The 18,685-nt window shown below is 49.5% G+C and overlaps 1 protein-coding gene and 2 long non-coding RNA genes across 6 annotated transcripts; 2 read left to right on the top strand and 1 right to left on the bottom strand.

Moving 5' to 3' along the window:
• Nucleotides 1-388: 388 nt before the first annotated feature.
• Nucleotides 389-18,526, bottom strand: LOC118382122 (calnexin-like). The gene is given in 16 exon segments (XM_052516646.1): nucleotides 389-557; nucleotides 669-796; nucleotides 1,083-1,240; nucleotides 1,458-1,617; nucleotides 2,088-2,204; nucleotides 4,217-4,432; nucleotides 7,545-7,701; nucleotides 8,064-8,177; nucleotides 9,493-9,682; nucleotides 11,878-12,070; nucleotides 14,773-14,854; nucleotides 15,009-15,150; nucleotides 15,773-15,905; nucleotides 16,449-16,667; nucleotides 16,669-16,683; nucleotides 18,370-18,526. Coding segments are annotated over 14 exon segments (1,983 nt in total). The 5' UTR covers nucleotides 18,370-18,526; the 3' UTR covers nucleotides 389-557; nucleotides 669-709.
• Nucleotides 2,228-4,202, top strand: LOC127929017 (uncharacterized). 2 transcript variants are annotated; one of them, XR_008133215.1, is made up of 4 exons: nucleotides 2,228-2,583; nucleotides 2,624-2,703; nucleotides 2,744-2,823; nucleotides 2,864-4,202. It is a non-coding gene; the product is annotated as an uncharacterized LOC127929017 (long non-coding RNA). The 2 variants fall into 2 exon arrangements; XR_008133214.1 differs by having other exon boundaries at nucleotides 2,228-2,703.
• LOC127929016 (uncharacterized) lies at nucleotides 12,059-14,086 on the top strand. Of its 3 annotated transcripts, none has more exons than XR_008133211.1 (5): nucleotides 12,059-12,178; nucleotides 12,266-12,445; nucleotides 13,142-13,355; nucleotides 13,531-13,704; nucleotides 13,963-14,086. It is a non-coding gene; the product is annotated as an uncharacterized LOC127929016 (long non-coding RNA). The 3 variants fall into 3 exon arrangements; XR_008133213.1 differs by lacking the exon at nucleotides 13,142-13,355 and adding an exon at nucleotides 12,968-13,048 and having other exon boundaries at nucleotides 13,485-13,704; XR_008133212.1 differs by lacking the exon at nucleotides 12,266-12,445 and having other exon boundaries at nucleotides 13,136-13,355.
• Nucleotides 18,527-18,685: the final 159 nt, after the last annotated feature.

Below are 18,685 nucleotides of genomic sequence, written 5' to 3'. Positions count from 1 at the left end.
GCACTACTTTTTAACTCCTTTTTCCCCCCCCATGTAGTACACTACTTTTTAACACCTTACACCCCCCCCATGTAGTGCCCTACTTTGACCAAAGCTCTTCTTCAGGGAATAGGGTGTCATTTGAGACAAGCCAGAGAGAGCTGCCCTTCTAACTCTAATTAGAATTTAAATAATACTTCTGAAGCTTAACAAAATGTCAACAATAAACCAGAACTAGGAATTATAGTCAGGAAGACTGGAAGCTGAAGAGGAGGGGGAGGAGATGAGGGGGCATAGTATTCATTTTGGAAGAAAGGAGGGTTGGGGGGGTCAGGGTAGCCTTGATGGCCTTAGAGAGAGGCGTAACGGATAGAGAGAACAAATAAGAAGGAAAGGGGGGTGGTTGTCATTTGACTGATGGAGGAGGAGGGGTAGTATCTTGGTCACTAGGACCACCAGAGTGCATGCAGAGAGGAGAGAGAGGGGAGGAGAGAGAGGGGAGGAGAGAGAGAGGAGAGAGAGAGGAGAGAGAGAGAGGGGAGGAGAGAGAGGGGAGGAGAGAGAGAGAGGAGGAGAGAGAGAGAGAGAGAGAAGGAGAGAGAGAGAGAGAGGAGGAGAGAGAGAGAGAGAGAGAGGAGAGAGAGAGAGAGAGGAGGAGAGAGAGAGAGGAGAGAGAGAGGAGGAAGAGAAAGAGGAGAGAGGAGGCTTCATTTGTTGTCGTTGGTCTTCATCAGTCTTTCCGTACCCTCCTCTTCCTCACGGCCTGTTTGTGTCCGTCTCCAACGCTGTGGCCCCCCTCGTCTGCCTCCACCTTCTGCTTGGAAACGAGGGATGAAGAAGAAGGGATGAATGAAAGACAAGGTGTCCCAATGTCTACTTTCTCCTGAAGTGTGCACTTGTTCCCTTCTTCCCACAAATCTTGAAGCATTGGATTGGAGGAGGACGAGTGGGAGTTTTCACCATATTTCTCACACCAGTCATTTCAGTGAAGGGAAGTGAACAAGTGCACACTTTGGGAGGAAGGAGAGATTATTTGGGTGATGCCAGAGTTTCAGAGGGTGAAATGTGTGACGTTTTGATCTTTCAGAAAACTAAGAGAGAACCTCAGCACTGACATCATCCGATGCTGCCTCATTGGACTTGGTCTCTTCTTCCTCCTCTCCTTCATCCTCCTCCTCCTCCTCCTCATCGTCCTCTTCATCTTCTACGCTGTCCCCTCCAGCTGCCCCACTCTCCTCCTCCGCCTTCTCTTTCTTCTCTTCTGAAAGAGAAAAGGAGAATGAGAGGAAATATTAGCTAAGAGGGAGAGGGGAGAAGAGAGAGGGGGGAGGAAGGAGAGAGAGGGGGGAGGAAGAGGCAGAGAGACGGGGGAGGATAGCGGGAGGGGAAGTAGCGAGAGGGAAAGAGGGAGAGAGGGAAAGAGGAAGGAGAGAGAGGGGGGAGGAAGAGGGAGAGAGATCTCATGTCTTCTCTCTGACCTGCAGGTTTTGGACTCTCAGTAGCTTTGGCCGTAGCTGCTTGGTCTCCCTTCTCCTCTTCTTCTTCCTCCTCCTCCTCTTCATCATCCTCTTCCTCCTCCTCTTCTACATCGGGTTTAGGCGGGTCCACCTTCTTGTACACATAGTCATCATCTGATTTCTGTCAGAAAGAGAGTCAGAGGGAGAGAGAGAGTCAGACAATGAGCTGGTGGTTAGATAGATAAATACCCTCTTTAGTACAAAGTGGAGGACAGAGGAGCCTCTTAAAGAAGAAGTTACAGGTCTGTGAGAGCCAGAAATCTTGCCTGTTTGTAGGTGACCAAATACTTATTTTCCACCATAATTTGCAAATAAATTCATTAAAAATCCTACAATGTGATTTTTCTGGATTTATTTTTCTCATTTTGTCTGTCATAGTTGAAGTGTGATGAAAATTACAGGCCTCTCTCATATTTTTAACTGGGAGAACTTGCACAATTGGTGGCTGACTAAATACTTGTTTTGCCCCACTGTAGGAGTGTTGTTTGGCTGTATAGTGACAATGAAAACAAGATGAATTGAATAGGAAACAGACAAGAGCAGGAAACACCAGTTTGTGTGACTAACAAGTCCGTAGTGATGGTGTGTTACCTTGGGCCAGCAGAATAACACAGTCAGTCCTATGGGCAGACCAACAGTCAGTATGTAGACCACCCAGAGCCACGGTCTCTCCTCTGCTGCCATGGTCAACTGGGAAAACACACCCGGCTGTGGGGGGGATAATAAGCAAATATAACTGTGCGTGTTTATGTGAATGAACATTCAGTGAGGAAATATATCAAAAGTGTATGTCTGTGTTCTGCATGTTTGTAAACACAGCAAAAAAAACAAACGTCCTCTCACTGTCAACTGTGTTTACTTTCAGCCCTCACCCTCCTATCCAACAGGTCCCAGACGTGCCCTAGCCCTCACCCTCCGATCAAACAGGTCCCAGACGTGCCCTAGCCCTCACCCTCCGATCCAACAGGTCCCAGACGTGCCCTAGCCCTCACCCTCCTATCCAACAGGTCCCAGACGTGCCCTAGCCCTCACCCTCCTATCCAACAGGTCCTAGACGTGCCCTAGCCCTCACCCTCCTATCCAACAGGTCCGAGACGTGCCCTAGCCCTCACCCTCCGATCCAACAGGTCCCAGACGTGCCCTAGCCCTCACCCTCCGATCCAACAGGTCCCAGACGTGCCCTAGCCCTCACCCTCCGATCCAACAGGTCCCAGACGTGCCCTAGCCATCACCCTCCTATCCAACAGGTCCCAGACGTGCCCTAGCCCTCACCCTCCGATCCAACAGGTCCCAGACGTGCCCTAGCCCTCACCCTCCGATCCAACAGGTCCCAGACATGCCCTAGCCCTCACCCTCCGATCCAACAGGTCCCAGACGTGCCCTAGCCCTCACCCTCCGATCCAACAGGTCCCAGACGTGCCCTAGCCCTCACCCTCCGATCCAACAGGTCCCAGACGTGATCAATGGGACTGAGATCCGGGCTCTTCGTTGGCCATGACAGAAAACTGATATTCCTGACTTGCAGGAAATCACGCACAGAACGAGCAGTATGGCTGGTGGCATTGTCATGCTGGAGAGTCATGTCAGGATGAGCCTGCAGGAAGGAGGAGGATGTCTTCTGTAACGCACAGTATTGAGATTGCCTGCAATGACAACAAGCTCAGTCCGATGATGCTGTGACACACCGCCCCAGACCATGACGGACCCTCCACCTCCAATCGATCCCCTCCAGAGTACAGGCCTCGGTGTAAACGCTCATTCCTTCCTCACCCCTGGTGAGACAAAACCGCCACTCATCAGTGAAGAGCACTTTTGCCAGTCCTGTCTGGTCCAGCGACGGTGGTTTTGTGCCCATAGGTGACGTTGTTGCCAGTGATGTCTGGTGTGGACCTGCGTTACAACAGGCCTACAAGCCCTCAGTCCAGCCTCTCTCAGCCTATTGAGGACAGTCTGAGCACTGATGGAGGGATTGTGCATTCCTGGTGTAACTCTGACAGTTGTTGTTGCCATTCTGTACCTGTCCCGTAGGTGTGATGTTTGGATGTACGGATCCTGTGCAGATGTTGTTACACGTGGTCTGCCACTGTGAGGACGATCAGCTGTCCATCCTGTCTCCCTGTAGCGCTGTCTTAGGCGTCTCACAGTACGGACATTGCAATTTATTGCCCTGGCTACATCTGCTGTCCTCATGCCTCCTTGCAGCATGCCTAAGGCACGTTCAGGAAGATGAGCAGGGGCAATCGGAATCTTTCTTTTGGTGTTTTTCAGAGTCAGTAGAAAGGCCTCTTTAGTGTCCTAAGTTTTCATAACTGTGACCTTAATTGCCTACCATCTGTAAGCTGTTAGTGTCTTAACGACCGTTCCTCAGCTACATGTTCATTAATTGTTTATGGGTCACTGAACAAGCATTAAAAACAGTGTTAAACCCTTTACAACGAAGATCTGTGAAGTTATTTGGATTTTTATGAATTATCTTTGAAAGACAGGGTCCTGAAAAGGGACATTTCTTTTTTTCCCGAGTCTATCTACGTGTGTGTAGGTGTGTGTGTACCTCTTTGGCACTAGCCAGTAGTTTCTTAAGTACCCAGCTGTCTTCAGCCCAGCGATCAGCCAACTTTTTATACAACATGTGTTTGTATGTGTTATATATATATATATCCATCTGTGTGTGCATGTATAAATGTACGCTGAGTGTGTGTGTGTGTGTGTGTCATACACACCTCGTTGGCACTAGCCACCAGTTTCTTGAGTCCCCAGCTGTCTCCAGCCCAGCGATCGGCCACCTCTTTATATGAAGTGATGATGAAGTTGTCGAAGTAGATCTCTGAGGTCATGGACCAGAGCTCCAGCCCCACGGCTCTGAACGAAGTCATCTGGAACGGAGTCAGGTCCTCGAAGTAGTCCGGGTTCTGGATCTTACGCGGGCTCCACACACCCTGGGAGAGGAGAGGTCATATGTTACAGGACAAGACACGCTTTAGTGTCCACACACCCTGGGAGGGGAGGGGCTCCACACACCCTGGGAGGGGAGGGGCTCCACACACCCTGGGAGGGGAGGGGCTCCACACACCCTGGGAGGGGAGGGGCTCCACACACCCTGGGAGGGGAGGGGCTCCACACACCCTGGGAGGGGAGGGGCTCCACACACCCTGGGAGGGGCTCCACACACCCTGGGAGGGGAGGGGCTCCACACACCCTGGGAGGGGCTCCACACACCCTGGGAGGGGGGGCTCCACACAACCTGGGAGGAGGGGCTCCACACACCCTGGGAGGAGGGGCTCCACACACCCTGGGAGGGGAGGGGGAGGGGAGGGGCTCCACACACCCTGGGAGGGGAGGGGCTCCACACACCCTGGGAGGGGAGAGGGGAGGGGCTCCACACACCCTGGGAGGGGAGAGGCTCCACACACCCTGGAAGAGGAGAGGGGAGGGGCTCCACACACCCTGGGAGGGGAGAGGCTCCACACACCCTGGAAGAGGAGAGGGGAGGGGCTCCACACACCCTGGGAGGGGAGAGGGGAGGGGCTCCACACACCCTGGGAGGGGAGAGGGGAGGGCTCCACACACCCTGGGAGAGGAGAGGGGAGGGGCTCCACACACCCTGGGAGGGGAGAGGGGAGGGGCTCCACACACCCTGGGAGGGGAGAGGGGAGGGGCTCCACACACCCTGGGAGGGGAGGGGGAGAGGCTCCACACACCCTGGGAGGGGAGAGGCTCCACACACCCTGGGAGGGGAGAGGCTCCACACACCCTGGGAGGGGAGAGAGGCTCCACACACCCTGGGAGGGGAGAGGCTCCACACACCCTGGGAGGGGAGAGAGGCTCCACACACCCTGGGAGGGGGAGAGGCTCCACACACCCTGGGAGGGGGAGAGGCTCCACACACCCTGGGAGGGGGGAGAGGCTCCACACACCCTGGGAGGGGGGAGAGGCTCCACACACCCTGGGAGGGGAGAGGCTCCACACACCCTGGGAGGGGGGAGAGGCTCCACACACCCTGGGAGGGGGGAGAGGCTCCACACACCCTGGGAGGGGGGAGAGGCTCCACACACCCTGGGAGGGGAGAGGCCCCGATTATAAGACAGGGATCTCAGCCTTACAGACCGACAATAAGACAGGGATCTCAGCCTTACAGACCGACAATAAGACAGGGATCTCAGCCTTTATAGACCAAAAATAAGACAGGGATCTCAGCCTTTATAGACCAAAAATAAGAAAGGGGTCTCAGCCTTATAGACCAAAAATAAGACAGGGATCTCAGCCTTTATAGACCAAAAATAAGACAGGGATCTCAGCCTTTATAGACCAAAAATAAGACAGGGATCTCAGCCTCATAGACTGACAACAAGACAGGGATCTCAGCCTTTATAGACCAAAAATAAGACAGGGATCTCAGCCTCATAGACTGACAACAAGACAGGGATCTCAGCCTTATAGACCAAAAATAAGACAGGGATCTCAGCCTTACAGACCAACAATAAGACAGGGATCTCAGCCTCATAGACTGACAACAAGACAGGGATCTCAGCCTCATAGACTGACAGCAAGACAGGGATCTCAGCCTTATAGACCAAAAATAAGACAGGGATCTCAGCCTTATAGACCGACAATAAGACAGGGGTCTCAGGCTTATAGACCGACAATAAGACAGGGATCTCAGCCTTATAGACCGACAATAAGACAGGGATCTCAGCCTTATAGACCAACAATAAGACAGGGATCTCAGCCTTATAGACCGACAATAAGACAGGGATCTCAGCCTTATAGACCGACAATAAGACAGGGATCTCAGCCTTATAGACCGACAATAAGACAGGGATCTCAGCCTTTATAGACCAAAAATAAGACAGGGATCTCAGCCTTATAGACCGACAACAAGACAGGGATCTCAGCCTTATAGACCGACAATAAGACAGGGATCTCAGCCTTATAGACCGACAATAAGACAGGGATCTCAGCCTTATAGACCGACAATAAGACAGGGATCTCAGCCTTATAGACCGACAATAAGACAGGGATCTCAGCCTTATAGACCGACAATAAGACAGGGATCTCAGCCTTATAGACCACAATAAGACAGGGATCTCAGCCTTATAGACCGACAATAAGACAGGGATCTCAGCCTTATAGACCGACAATAAGACAGGGATCTCAGCCTTATAGACCGACAATAAGACAGGGATCTCAGCCTTATAGACCGACAATAAGACAGGGATCTCAGCCTTATAGACCACAATAAGACAGGGATCTCAGCCTTATAGACCGACAATAAGACAGGGATCTCAGCCTTATAGACCGACAATAAGACAGGGATCTCAGCCTTATAGACCGACAATAAGACAGGGATCTCAGCCTTATAGACCGACAATAAGGGATCTCAGCCTTATAGACCGACAATAAGACAGGGATCTCAGCCTTATAGACCGACAATAAGACAGGGATCTCAGCCTTATAGACCGACAATAAGACAGGGATCTCAGCCTTATAGACCGACAATAAGACAGGGATCTCAGCCTTATAGACCGACAATAAGACAGGGATCTCAGCCTTATAGACCGACAATAAGACAGGGATCTCAGCCTTATAGACCGACAATAAGACAGGGATCTCAGCCTTATAGACCGACAATAAGACAGGGATCTCAGCCTTATAGACAGGGATCTCAGCCTTACACAATAAGACAGGGATCTCAGCCTTATAGACTGACAATAAGACAGGGATCTCAGCCTTATAGACCGACAATAAGACAGGGATCTCAGCCTTATAGACCGACAATAAGACAGGGATCTCAGCCTTATAGACCGACAATAAGACAGGGATCTCAGCCTTATAGACCGACAATAAGACAGGGATCTCAGCCTTATAGACTGACAATAAGACAGGGATCTCAGCCTTATAGACCGACAATAAGACAGGGATCTCAGCCTTATAGACCGACAACAAGACAGGGATCTCAGCCTTATAGACTGACAATAAGACAGGGATCTCAGCCTTATAGACCGACAATAACCTAATGAAACATGTGCCTTCAGGAAGGGATTATGTTACCTGGTAGTGGGGGTTGTCCACCAGAGGAGCCTTCCACTTGCCCTTGTACTGAGGGTTGTTGATGGTAGGGGGTTTCCACTGCCCACATCCAGGGGCTGTCTCACACACTGGGTTAGGAACCTGAGGGGCCTCCCACTCTCCATCCATCTCCTCATCCCTACAGAGAGATAAAGGAGACAGAGAGATAAAAGAGAGACAGAGAGAGATGAGAGATGGTGAGAGAGAAGATGGTGAGAGGAGAGAAGAAAGATGGTGAGAGGAGAGATAAAGGAGAGAGATAAAGAGAGACAGACAGAGAGATGGTGAGAGGAGAGAGAGAAAGATGGTGAGAGAGAGAGAGATGGTGAGAGAGGAGAGATAAAGGAGAGAGATAGAGAGATGGTGAGAGAGGAGAGATAAAGGAGAGAGATGAGATGGATGTAAAGAAATGAGAGAAAGACAGAAAAAGTGGAGTTACTCAACACATCTTTTCTTCCCAAAACAAGCGTTTTTATTGATGTGTGTGTTCAGGGTGTTTACCAGTCGTCTGGTTTGTCGGCGGCGGGGTCGGCTACAAACTCAGGCTCGTCGTCCAGCCATCCCTCTGGCTTCACAGCATCAGGGTCCTGGATCGTAGCCGGAGCCTCCTCATCCCTGGAACACAAGATGCCAAAATGGTTTGGCATTAAAAACCAAGCACGTTGCTCAACATTACCCCTAGAGGCGCAATATGTAGAAATCACAAACACCATTACATGGCTGCAAAAAATGCACAATAGTTTTGCATAATATTCAGTTTGTGACAAAACAAATGTAAGAGAATCATTGTACCATCTAAACCTCTGTGACAGCTGGTGGACAAAAAATAAAAAGGTCTTAAAAATAAATTCAAGGGGCAGGAAGCATAGAAACAGCACATATAGAACATATCTACCCCTCATCAGACTTCCAATGATAGATATACACTCAGTGGACAGTTTATTAGGTACACCCATCTAATACTGGGTCGGGGACCCCCTTTGCCCCCAGAACAGCCTGAATTCTTCGGGGCGTTGAAAACATTGCTCAATTGTTATCAGGGGGACCGAACGTGTGCCAGGAAAACCAGCCACACCACGTGACTCATTGTCTTGAATGGGGTGGTTTACCTAATAAACTGACCACGGAGTGTAAAACTCACATTTCTATATGATACAGCTTTAATAGACTCGTTATATCTACAGTCCTTAAAGAAGTCCCTCAGTCATGCTCTCCCTCAGTCATGCTCTCCCTCAGTCATGCTCTTCCTCAGTCATGCTCTTCCTCAGTCATGCTCTCCCTCAGTCATGCTCTCCCTCAGTCATGTTCTCCCTCAGTCATGCTCTCCCTCAGTCATGCTCTCCCTCAGTCATGCTCTTCCTCAGTCATGCTCTTCCTCAGTCATGCTCTCCCTCAGTCATGCTCTCCCTCAGTCATGCTCTCCCTCAGTCATGCTCTTCCTCAGTCATGCTCTCCCTCAGTCATGCTCTCCCTCAGTCATGCTCTTCCACAGTCATGCTCTCCCTCAGTCATGCTCTCCCTCAGTCATGCTCTTCCACAGTCATGCTCTTCCTCAGTCATGCTCTTCCTCAGTCATGCGCTTCCACAGTCATGCTCTCCCTCAGTCATGCTCTCCCTCAGTCATGCTCTCCCTCAGTCATGCTCTTCCTCAGTCATGCTCTCCCTCAGTCATGCTCTCCCTCAGTCATGCTCTTCCTCAGTCATGCTCTTCCTCAGTCATGCTCTCCCTCAGTCATGCTCTCCCTCAGTCATGCTCTTCCTCAGTCATGCTCTTCCTCAGTCATGCTCTCCCTCAGTCATGCTCTTCCTTAGTCATGCTCTCCCTCAGTCATGCTCTTCCTCAGTCATGCCTGCCAACACCTGGTTTTCTTTTGGTCACGACTCCCCCAAAAAAATAATTCACAAAAAGTGTTGTTGAAGTTGAACCCACCAGTTGTCAGGTTTGACAGCCTCTGGGTCTGGTATCTTGGCCCTCTCGTCCCAGTCTTCAGGTTTAGAGTCAGTGGGATCGTCTATCTCCTTGGTGGGGTTAACAGGAGGAACCACATCATGAAGCAGAGAGCCACGACTGACACTGCTCTGGTCTACCAGGATCTCATAGCTGTTGTCTGGGTTCAGGACTGGATGGGGGAGAGAGGAGGGATGGGAGAGAGGAGGGGAGACAGAGAGGGTGGGGGGAGGAGAGGGGGGGAGAAACAGACAGTTACATGAGTTCAGAAAAGAGAGTAAATTCCCTTCCAGTCAGTGTTATCAACCCTGAGGTCCATCCCCATCCCCCCACCGGACCCTGAGGTCCATCCCCATCCCCCCCACCGGACCCTGAGGTCCATCCCCATCCCCCCCACCGGAGCCTGAGGTCCATCCCCCATCTCTGTCTCTACAATACTGTCAGTCTCCATCAGGTAGTAACATCTGTCTCTACAATACTGTCAGTCTCCCTCAGGTAGTAACATCTGTCTCTACAATACTGTCAGTCTCCATCAGGTAGTAACATCTGTCTCTACAATACTGTCAGTCTCCCTCAGGTAGTAACATCTCTGTCTCTACAATACTGTCAGTCTCCATCAGGTAGTAACATCTGTCTCTACAATACTGTCAGTCTCCATCAGGTAGTAACATCTGTCTCTACAATACTGTCAGTCTCCCTCAGGTAGTAACATCTGTCTCTACAATACTGTCAGTCTCCCTCAGGTAGTAACATCTGTCTCTACAATACTGTCAGTCTCCCTCAGGTAGTAACATCTGTCTCTACAATACTGTCAGTCTCCCTCAGGTAGTAACATCTGTCTCTACAATACTGTCAGTCTCCCTCAGGTAGTAACATCTGTCTCTACAATACTGTCAGTCTCCATCAGGTAGTAACATCTGTCTCTACAATACTGTCAGTCTCCATCAGGTAGTAACATCTGTCTCTACAATACTGTCAGTCTCCATCAGGTAGTAACATCTGTCTCTACAATACTGTCAGTCTCCCTCAGGTAGTAACATCTGTCTCTACAATACTGTCAGTCTCCATCAGGTAGTAACATCTGTCTCTACAATACTGTCAGTCTCCCTCAGGTAGTAACATCTGTCTCTACAATACTGTCAGTCTCCATCAGGTAGTAACATCTGTCTCTACAATACTGTCAGTCTCCCTCAGGTAGTAACATCTGTCTCTACAATACTGTCAGTCTCCATCAGGTAGTAACATCTGTCTCTACAATACTGTCAGTCTCCATCAGGTAGTAACATCTGTCTCTACAATACTGTCAGTCTCCCTCAGGTAGTAACATCTGTCTCTACAATACTGTCAGTCTCCCTCAGGTAGTAACATCTCTGTCTCTACAATACTGTCAGTCTCCATCAGGTAGTAAGTAATAACTGTCTCTACAATACTGCCAGGACACCGCCCCTAGCCGTGGTATATTGGCCATATACCACACACCCCTGAGGTGCCTTATTGCTATTATAAACTGGTTACCAACGTAATTTGAGCAGTACAAATAAAATGTTTTGTCATACCCGTTGTATACGGTCTGTTATACCACGGCTGTCAGCCAATCAGCATTCAGGGCTCCAACCACCCAGTTTGTAATGTATCCAGTCCCCAGCCATGTATTTCTGCTCTGTGACTTGGTGTATGTACTCATTACCTCTGTTTCTGTCCCTTACAGAGCCACCACCATCCCCATGTTCATCTCCAGTGTGTATCAATTAAAATGGCTTTGTGTGTCAATTGTTGGGTTGCAGGGTTCCCCTCTAACCGGGGTCAGTGGGTCACAAACCAGTAAACACGTAGAGCCAGGTTGCTCGCTGTCACGGTCTTTCCACGATTCCTCACATCCCATCTCCCCTCCCCACTCCTCCTTCTCCTCTCTCCCCACCCCTCTCTTTCTCCCCTACCCCCACCCCCTCCTCTTCTCTCTCCTACCACCTCCTCTCTCCCCTTCCTTCCCTCTCTCTCTCTCTCTCTCCCTCCTACCCTCTCCCCCCCGGACCCCACCCCCCTCCTCTCTCTCTCCCCCCCCCCCTCCTCTCCTCTCTCTCTCCCTACCCTCTCCCCCACCCCCCCTCCTCTCTCTCTACTTCCTTCCTTCCCTCTCTCTCTCTCTCCTACCCTCTCCCCACCCCACCCCCTCCCTCTCTCTCTCTCTCCTTCCTTCCTTCCCTCTCTCTCTCTCTCTCTCTCTCCTACCCTCTCCCCCCACCCCACCCCCTCCTCTCTCTCTCCTTCCTTCCCTCTCTCTCTCTCTCTCTCCTACCCTCTCCCCCACCCCACCCCCTCCTCTCTCTCTCCTTCCTTCCCTCTCTCTCTCCCCCACCCACCTCCTACCCAGTGTGTAGAGATGAGTCTTCTTGTCAGTGTAGAACTTCTTCAGGTCGACGTCGGGCCTCTTGGCGTGTTTCTCCTCCAGGTCGTTGTTCAGAGGGCTCCTGTGGCGGAAGATGAAGTGCAGCTTGTAGTCCTCTCCACACTTATCAGGCCCAAACATGATGCTGTAGGAGGTACGGTCATTAAACTGATCCTAGAACAGCACAACAGTAAGGTACAGGGTTACACACTTATCAGGCCCAAACATGATGCTGTAGGAGGTACGGTCATTAAACTGATCCTAGAACAGCACAACAGTAAGGTACAGGGTTACACACTTATCATTCCCAAACATGATGCTGTAGGAGGTACGGTCATTAAACTGATCCTAGAACAGCACCACAGTAAGGTACAGGGTTACACACTTATCAGGCCCAAACATGATGCTGTAGGAGGTACGGTCATTAAACTGATCCTAGAACAGCACAACAGTAAGGTACAGGGTTACACACTTATCAGGCCCAAACATGATGCTGTAGGAGGTACGGTCATTAAACTGATCCTAGAACAGCACAACAGTAAGGTACAGGTTTACACACTTATCAGGCCCAAACATGATGCTGTAGGAGGTACGGTCATTAAACTGATCCTAGAACAGCACCACAGTAAGGTACAGGGTTACACACTTATCAGGCCCAAACATGATGCTGTAGGAGGTACGGTCATTAAACTGATCCTAGAACAGCACCACAGTAAGGTACAGGGTTACACACTTATCAGGCCCAAACATGATGCTGTAGGAGGTACGGTCATTAAACTGATCCTAGAACAGCACAACAGTAAGGTACAGGGTTACACACTTATCAGGCCCAAACATGATGCTGTAGGAGGTACGGTCATTAAACTGATCCTAGAACAGCACAACAGTAAGGTACAGGGTTACACACTTATCAGGCCCAAACATGATGCTGTAGGAGGTACGGTCATTAAACTGATCCTAGAACAGCACAACAGTAAGGTACAGGGTTACACACTTATCAGGCCCAAACATGATGCTGTAGGAGGTACGGTCATTAAACTGATCCTAGAACAGCACCACAGTAAGGTAAAGGGTTACACACTTATCAGGCCCAAACATGATGCTGTAGGAGGTACGGTCATTAAACTGATCCTAGAACAGCACAACAGTAAGGTACAGGGTTACACACTTATCATTCCCAAACATGATGCTGTAGGAGGTACGGTCATTAAACTGATCCTAGAACAGCACCACAGTAAGGTACAGGGTTACACACTTATCAGGCCCAAACATGATGCTGTAGGAGGTACGGTCATTAAACTGATCCTAGAACAGCACAACAGTAAGGTACAGGGTTACACACTTATCAGGCCCAAACATGATGCTGTAGGAGGTACGGTCATTAAACTGATCCTAGAACAGCACAACAGTAAGGTACAGGGTTACACACTTATCAGGCCCAAACATGATGCTGTAGGAGGTACGGTCATTAAACTGATCCTAGAACAGCACCACAGTAAGGTAAAGGGGTTACACACTTATCAGGCCCAAACATGATGCTGTAGGAGGTACGGTCATTAAACTGATCCTAGAACAGCACCACAGTAAGGTACAGGGTTACACACTTATCAGGCCCAAACATGATGCTGTAGGAGGTACGGTCATTAAACTGATCCTAGAACAGCACAACAGTAAGGTACAGGGTTACACACTTATCAGGCCCAAACATGATGCTGTAGGAGGTACGGTCATTAAACTGATCCTAGAACAGCACAACAGTAAGGTACAGGGTTACACACTTATCAGGCCCAAACATGATGCTGTAGGAGGTACGGTCATTAAACTGATCCTAGAACAGCACACAGTAAGGTACAGGGTTACACACTTATCAGGCCCAAACATGATGCTGTAGGAGGGCTACGGTCATTAAACTGATGAACAGCACCACAGTAAGGTAAAGGGGTTACACACTTATCAGGCCCAAACATGATGCTGTAGAGGTACGGTCATTAAACTGATCCTAGAACAGCACCACAGTAAGGTACAGGGTTACACACTTATCAGGCCCAAACATGATGCTGTAGGAGGTACGGTCATTAAACTGATCCTAGAACAGCACAACAGTAAGGTACAGGGTTACACACTTATCAGGCCCAAACATGATGCTGTAGGAGGTACGGTCATTAAACTGATCCTAGAACAGCACCACAGTAAGGTACAGGGTTACACACTTATCAGGCCCAAACATGATGCTGTAGGAGGTACGGTCATTAAACTGATCCTAGAACAGCACCACAGTAAGGTACAGGGTTACACACTTATCAGGCCCAAACATGATGCTGTAGGAGGTACGGTCATTAAACTGATCCTAGAACAGCACCACAGTAAGGTACAGGGTTTACAGTCAGCGATACAGAGACGATACGAGGCCATGTTACAGCTGGAAGTCATGGTGAGACCAGGGGACTTTTCTGACATTGAAATCCTTGGGTGGGTCGACCAGCCAAGTACAGCATTACGGAGGCATATAAATAGAGAGTTAACTTTAGAAGTGGGAGCCAGGTCAAAGGTCAAGTATATATAGTAACAACACCAACAGATCTGGGACTAGACTAACCAACAACACAGATCAGATTATAGTAACACCACCAACAGATCTGGGACTAACCAACAACACAGATCAGATTATAGTAACAACACCAACAGATCTGGGATCTGGGACTAGACTAACCAACAACACAGATCAGATTATAGTAACAACACCAACAGATCTGGGATCTGGGACTAGACTAACCAACAACACAGATCAGATTATAGTAACAACACCAACAGATCTGGGATCTGGGACTAGACTAACCAACAACACAGATCAGATTATAGCAACAACAACAACGTACCAGATCCAGGTCATCTTCGTCTGACAGCAGTTTGATGTAGGCTCCACCACAGTCAATACCATCCTGGAAGTTCACCTCATACCTAAGATAAACGCACACAGGTTTCTCTAAACGTTCAGCGGTTAATATGAATTAGCCTCAAGTCTACTCAAAGGCTAATTTTGAAAATGCACTTTTAGACACAAAACAAAAAAAGGGTAAGAGTTCAAACGCGAGAGGTTAAAGGTCAAACTTACTGTACGACTAGGGCGTCGTCCCGGAAGAGGAAGGGTCTGTCCAACAGGGAGGCGATGGCGTGATGTTTGGCCCGGGACTTCAGAACCAGACCCATGTCTCCTGGTACTTTATTCTCCTTCAGCTGCTCCACAGACCACTTACCTGGAGAGGAGAGAGGGGTCAGGAGAGAGGGGTCAGGAGAGAGCGGTCAGGAGGGGAGAGAGGGGTCAGGAGGGGAGAGAGGGGTCAGGAGAGGAGAGAGGGGTCAGGAGAGGAGAGAGGGGTCAGGAGAGGAGAGAGGGGTCAGGAGAGGAGAGAGGGGTCAGGAGAGGAGAGAGGGGTCAGGAGAGGAGAGAGGGGTCAGGAGGGGAGAGAGGGGTCAGGAGAGGGGGTCAGGAGAGGAGAGAGGGGGTCAGGGGGGGTCAGGAGAGGAGAGGGGTCAGGAGGGAGAGAGGGGTCAGGAGAGGAGAGAGGGGTCAGGAGAGGAGAGAGGGGTCAGGAGAGGAGAGAGGGGTCAGGAGAGGGGTCAGGAGAGGAGAGAGGGGTCAGGAGAGGAGAGAGGGGTCAGGAGAGGAGAGAGGGGTCAGGAGGGGAGAGAGGGGTCAGGAGAGGAGAGAGGGATCAGGAGAGGAGAGAGGGGTCAGGAGAGGAGAGAGGGGTCAAATTGTAGAAGAAACAGGGTCGTCTCTCACTGACACACTGGCAAAAAGACACGTGTGTGTCCATAAAACACACACAAGTGGAGAGTGTAGAGTGGGGGGGGCAAGAATGGTCTGCTTCTCACCATCATATTTAGCAATTTCATCGTCTGCGTCTTCCTTCATCGTCTTTGACACCTGCCACCTGTCCAGTGAGCCGTCATCAAAGGTCTCTGAGAAGTACACTTCTCCGATGGGAACAGGAGTCTTGTAGGTCACCTGTGTGTTTCAGCCAATGGGGCGGAGGGATTACTTTGTGTGTGAAATGGAACACAAACTGAGGGATATACAATGTAGGGCTCCAGATTCTTCACCCTTTTTCCAGAAGTGTACACTTGCACACTACTCGTCATGGATTTAAATAAGATGTCTGGGGGGATTTTCCATCATCATTATAAAACCCAGAACCGTGGAGAATCGGGACTCGGCCTAGAACACATTTAATGTCATGATTTCCTGAAGGCCCCGGCTAAAATTGGGGTTATGACAGTGAGGTTGTAGTTAGGTTTTAGCTAGCTAAGGGAACACAAAAAGAATAGGCAAATGATGAGGGTTTCAAACTCAAAAGGGTAGAGAGACACTTGGAGGGCGTAAAAAACACACACCAGGCATCCAAAATGGCATCCTATTTCCAAGAGACGGCACGACGTCTGACCAGGCCCCACACACTGGGACACTACATAGGGAGAAGGGTGCCATCTCAAACGTCCCCACCTAGTTCATCCTACTTCCTATTGGGTGACCTTTGACCCTTTTACTGACCTGGAAGGAGACGTTGGCATCGGTTCCCTTCTCCTCTTCCGCCTCCCCTTCCATCTCCGCCTCTCCCTCCATCTCTGCTGAGTCTTCCCTGTCTTCTACCATGTCTTCCACCATAGCTTCCTCCATTTCATCCTCCATCTCCAGGTCCAGGTCACCCTGAGCTTCAGCCTGGGACTCAGAGAGAGCCAGGAGGGAGAGGAGCAGCACACACGTCCAGCCCCCACCACAGCTTCATCTGGAGAAGGGAGACGTGGAGATGGACGGAGAGGTGAAGGGGAAGGGAGGAGAGAGGGGAAAGGGAATGAAGAGGGTGGGGGGGAGAGGTTGAGAGAGGGAGAAGGAGGGGGAGTGACGTGACAGTGGGGGTGGACGGTAGGGGGAAGGGAGGAGAGAGGGGAAAGGGAATGAAGAGGGTGGAAGGAGGGTGGGAGAGGTGAGGGGTTGGGAAGGACAATGTGAGAGGGGGAATGGAGTGGGTGGGGGGTTGAGAGGGAGAAGGAGGGAGTGACATGACAGTGGGAAGGCGTGTGAAGTAAGGGTGGAAATGGAGGATTTGAGGAAGAGGGACCAAGAGAGAGAGAAAAGCAAAGAAAGAGGTCAGGAATAAGGTTAATACACTTCTGATTTCAAAAGCATTTTTCCAGAAACTATCTTTCCATCTACAAATATTTTCTAACAACAAATTAAGGTTGTCACTGTACTGCAATTTGGCCGTATGCAAGGAAATGGATGGCTTTCACCAGAGAAAGATTATACATGGCTCTGCTTTTTTCCAATGAAAATATATTTCTGAATTTAAAAAAACAGACACCCTAAATCAGGTTTCAAAGATGACTCATGAATCCATGCAAAAAATGGTTCTCTGCATTTCAATGACTTGCAAAATATTCACTCGTCGCCGACCAGGACACTTTTCAGTATATACCTCGACAAGCATTTCATCATCTTGAATCAATACGATTGGATAACGGTTGAATATGGCTCGAAACAGTATTTTCGAAATCAATGTCCCTCGGGGTTGGAGTAAACATAACGATTTGACGGAGCGTCTGGGGGAGGTGGATGTGGGTCGCCAACAAAAGCAAGGAGCCACTGTCCCTCAGGCCAAACTACAGTTCACTAGGGGATGCCCATATGCCCCGAGAGAGAGAGCACCAAAATTAACCTACAGCTGCCGACCAGAAGTGTCCACAAAACTCCACAGGGCCAGGATTGTTAGCTTGGACTAATAATAATAATAATAATATATGCCATTTAGCAGACGCTTTTATCCAAAGCGACTTACAGTCATGTGTGCATACATTCTACGTATGGGTGGTCCCGGGAATCGAACCCACTACCCTGGCGTTACAAGCGCCATGCTCTACTGTAGCTACTACTACTAGAACAATCTGTCAGGCTACGCGCATTATTAAGACGTCACATCAGCAAACTGTCTTTCATCATATTTCTATCACGTCTTTTTTTTTTAAATAGGAAGCAAGGTATTTCAGATATATATATATATATAAGTTATGTGGAATGTCGGCTATATTTGGCATTAGCTAACGTTACTGCACAAGCAAAGCTAAATAAGGAACTAGGTAACGCCAGTTAAGCAACGTTTTTCGCGACAGTTCACCGGACGTCCCTCGTTATCAACCCGGGTCCGTGTGTGGCGCGAATTAGCGCGTTATCAATAGCTAGCTATGTGGTTTACTAAATGCAGCGACATTTCAGGCATATTCATAAAGCCTGACGTGTCAAATGTAAACATGTTCACATTTTGAGAAAACGTGCCTGTCTGAGAAAAAATGCACTTACGTTAGAAAGCTAAGTTTAGCCAGCTAATGGCTATGCTAAACTAACAGCATGTTGTGTTGCAGTTGTCAGGGAAGAATGAATGAGTGTAGCGAACTAGATAAATATTAAGCAAACACACCTTGTGCAGTTGGGTGGTAGACAAAAAATAATAATATTCCAAGTTTTGTGATGTTTTCTGCGCCAATATCCTCAAACAACTTTATTTTTCACTGGAGTAAAACCGCGGGTACCGAGGCCTGGAGGAGCGGGATGGACGGATCACCGTGGAGACCCTCGAACGGCGATGACGGGAAGAGACTTCTGCTCACTGCGCATGCCTGAACCAGACAACCAGAGAACGCCATTGGGGAGCCCATTTCAAAATAAAAGTGCTCTGCCTTGTAATAACAAACTCATTTTCGATCTATCTTTCTATGTACATCCCCCCCTCCCCT

Source organism: Oncorhynchus keta, unplaced genomic scaffold, assembly GCF_023373465.1.
Source record: "Oncorhynchus keta strain PuntledgeMale-10-30-2019 unplaced genomic scaffold, Oket_V2 Un_scaffold_5279_pilon_pilon, whole genome shotgun sequence".
In the NCBI taxonomy this organism is placed as follows: domain Eukaryota; kingdom Metazoa; phylum Chordata; class Actinopteri; order Salmoniformes; family Salmonidae; genus Oncorhynchus; species Oncorhynchus keta.
This window is presented reverse-complemented; position numbering and strand designations above follow the sequence as displayed.